Source organism: Bos javanicus, chromosome 26, assembly GCF_032452875.1.
Source record: "Bos javanicus breed banteng chromosome 26, ARS-OSU_banteng_1.0, whole genome shotgun sequence".
Lineage (NCBI taxonomy): Eukaryota > Metazoa > Chordata > Mammalia > Artiodactyla > Bovidae > Bos > Bos javanicus.
This window is the reverse complement of record NC_083893.1, coordinates 46,418,622-46,420,243: the sequence shown is the minus strand read 5'-3', so window position 1 is coordinate 46,420,243 and position 1,622 is coordinate 46,418,622. Positions and strand designations below refer to the sequence as shown.

Sequence of the window (1,622 nt, the reverse complement as noted above, 5' to 3'; positions counted from 1 at the left end):
TGAATAGAGAATGATAAATACTGATATTTATCCTGGTAAGATTACTGAACTTTAAACTTTCAAACTGAACTGTTAAAGAAGCTTAAAGAATTTTACAAATATGCAATAAGAAGAAATAGGTGACTCACAAGCAAAAAAAAAAAAAAAGTAAAGACAGATTTCTCAATAACATAAGATTCCAATGAAAAATGAAGCAATCCCATCAACTGCAGCCTCAAGGAAGGACTAGCTGGGAGCAGGGTGATGGTGCATGGGTCTTACCCACAGGTGGGGGATGCCAAGCACAATGTGCACGTCATGAACATTTCCACGGGCAAGAAAGTGAAGGGTGGTTCCAGCAAGCTGACGGGCCGCGTCCTTGCTCTGTCCTTTGATGCCCCTGGCCGGCTGCCCTGGGCGGGTGATGACCGCGGCAGTGTTTTCTCCTTCCTCTTTGACATGGCCACAGGGAAGCTGACCAAAGCCAAGCGACTGGTGGTACATGAGGGCAGCCCTGTGACCAGCATCTCTGCCCGCTCCTGGGTCAGCCGTGAGGCCCGGAACCCCTCACTACTCATCAACGCTTGCCTCAACAAGCTGCTCCTCTACAGGGTGGTGGACAATGAGGGGACCCTGCAGCTGAAGAGAAGCTTCCCCATTGAGCAGAGCTCACACCCTGTGCGCAGCATCTTCTGCCCTCTCAAAGAAAAAAAAAAAAAAGAAAAATGAAGCAATCGAATGTCTACAAAATTTTGACAGAAAGAGAAATGCTAACCTCAAAATGGTATACTCAATAAGCTGTTATTTACATTAGAAGTCAGCTGAAGGACATTCTAAATATGCAAAGAGGGCTGATGTACCTTTATGTAAATTCACTTGAGGATATAATCTAACTCAGCAAGAGATGATGTCCTGGATCAAAGACTTAAATAAAATCTTAAAACCTTTTATTATCTTGGAACGGAAACACTTTCTTTCCCATGACCTAATAGCCAGGAAAATTGAAGGAGAAAAACTAAAGATACTTGCAAGCTAATAAAGACAAATAAAAGAAAAATATAATTACAAAATATGACACAAATGTTTAATAGCCTGTTACATAAGTAAGTTTTAAAATCAAGAAGAAATGACATCGAATTGAAAAATGGACCATGTACATACAAGGGCAATTCATTAAAAAAATTCCAAACGTGTACATGTGTGTAGGTAGGTAGTTAGATTGATAGACAGATGAAAGATAAATGTTTATTCTTACCCATAATGAAAAATGAAAAAAGAAAAAATGTAAATTTAAACAATATGATATTGCTTTTTATCTACCATATTCCCCAAATTGAGAAAGATAGCAATAACCAGTGTTCCAAAAGGGATGTGACTTTTTCAGAGGCCACTTTAGCAGCAGATGTTGACATTTGAAATGTGTCTACCTGTTTATCAGTTTTATCGCTTCTAGAGCTTCATCATTACAAGCAATTGGCCAAATGTACAAAAGTATATATTGCAGCGTTTTTCCTATCAACACAACATTGAATGATCAAAATGCCCAGTAGTAGAGGACAATCTAAGCTGTGACACACTCGTGCAGTTGTATACGATGCAGACCTTAAACACGATGGTGTATGTCAACATTGACAGACATAGAA

At 39.4% G+C, this 1,622-nt stretch overlaps 1 protein-coding gene across 1 annotated transcript; it reads left to right on the top strand.

Annotated features, from left to right (window-relative positions):
• The first annotated feature begins 228 nt into the window (after positions 1-228).
• LOC133239619 (WD repeat-containing protein 13-like) lies at positions 229-708 on the top strand. Its single transcript, XM_061403973.1, has one exon. It carries the CDS (start codon positions 244-246, stop codon positions 706-708), a length of 465 nt encoding a protein of 154 aa, XP_061259957.1. The 5' UTR covers positions 229-243.
• The last annotated feature ends 914 nt before the right edge of the window (positions 709-1,622 follow it).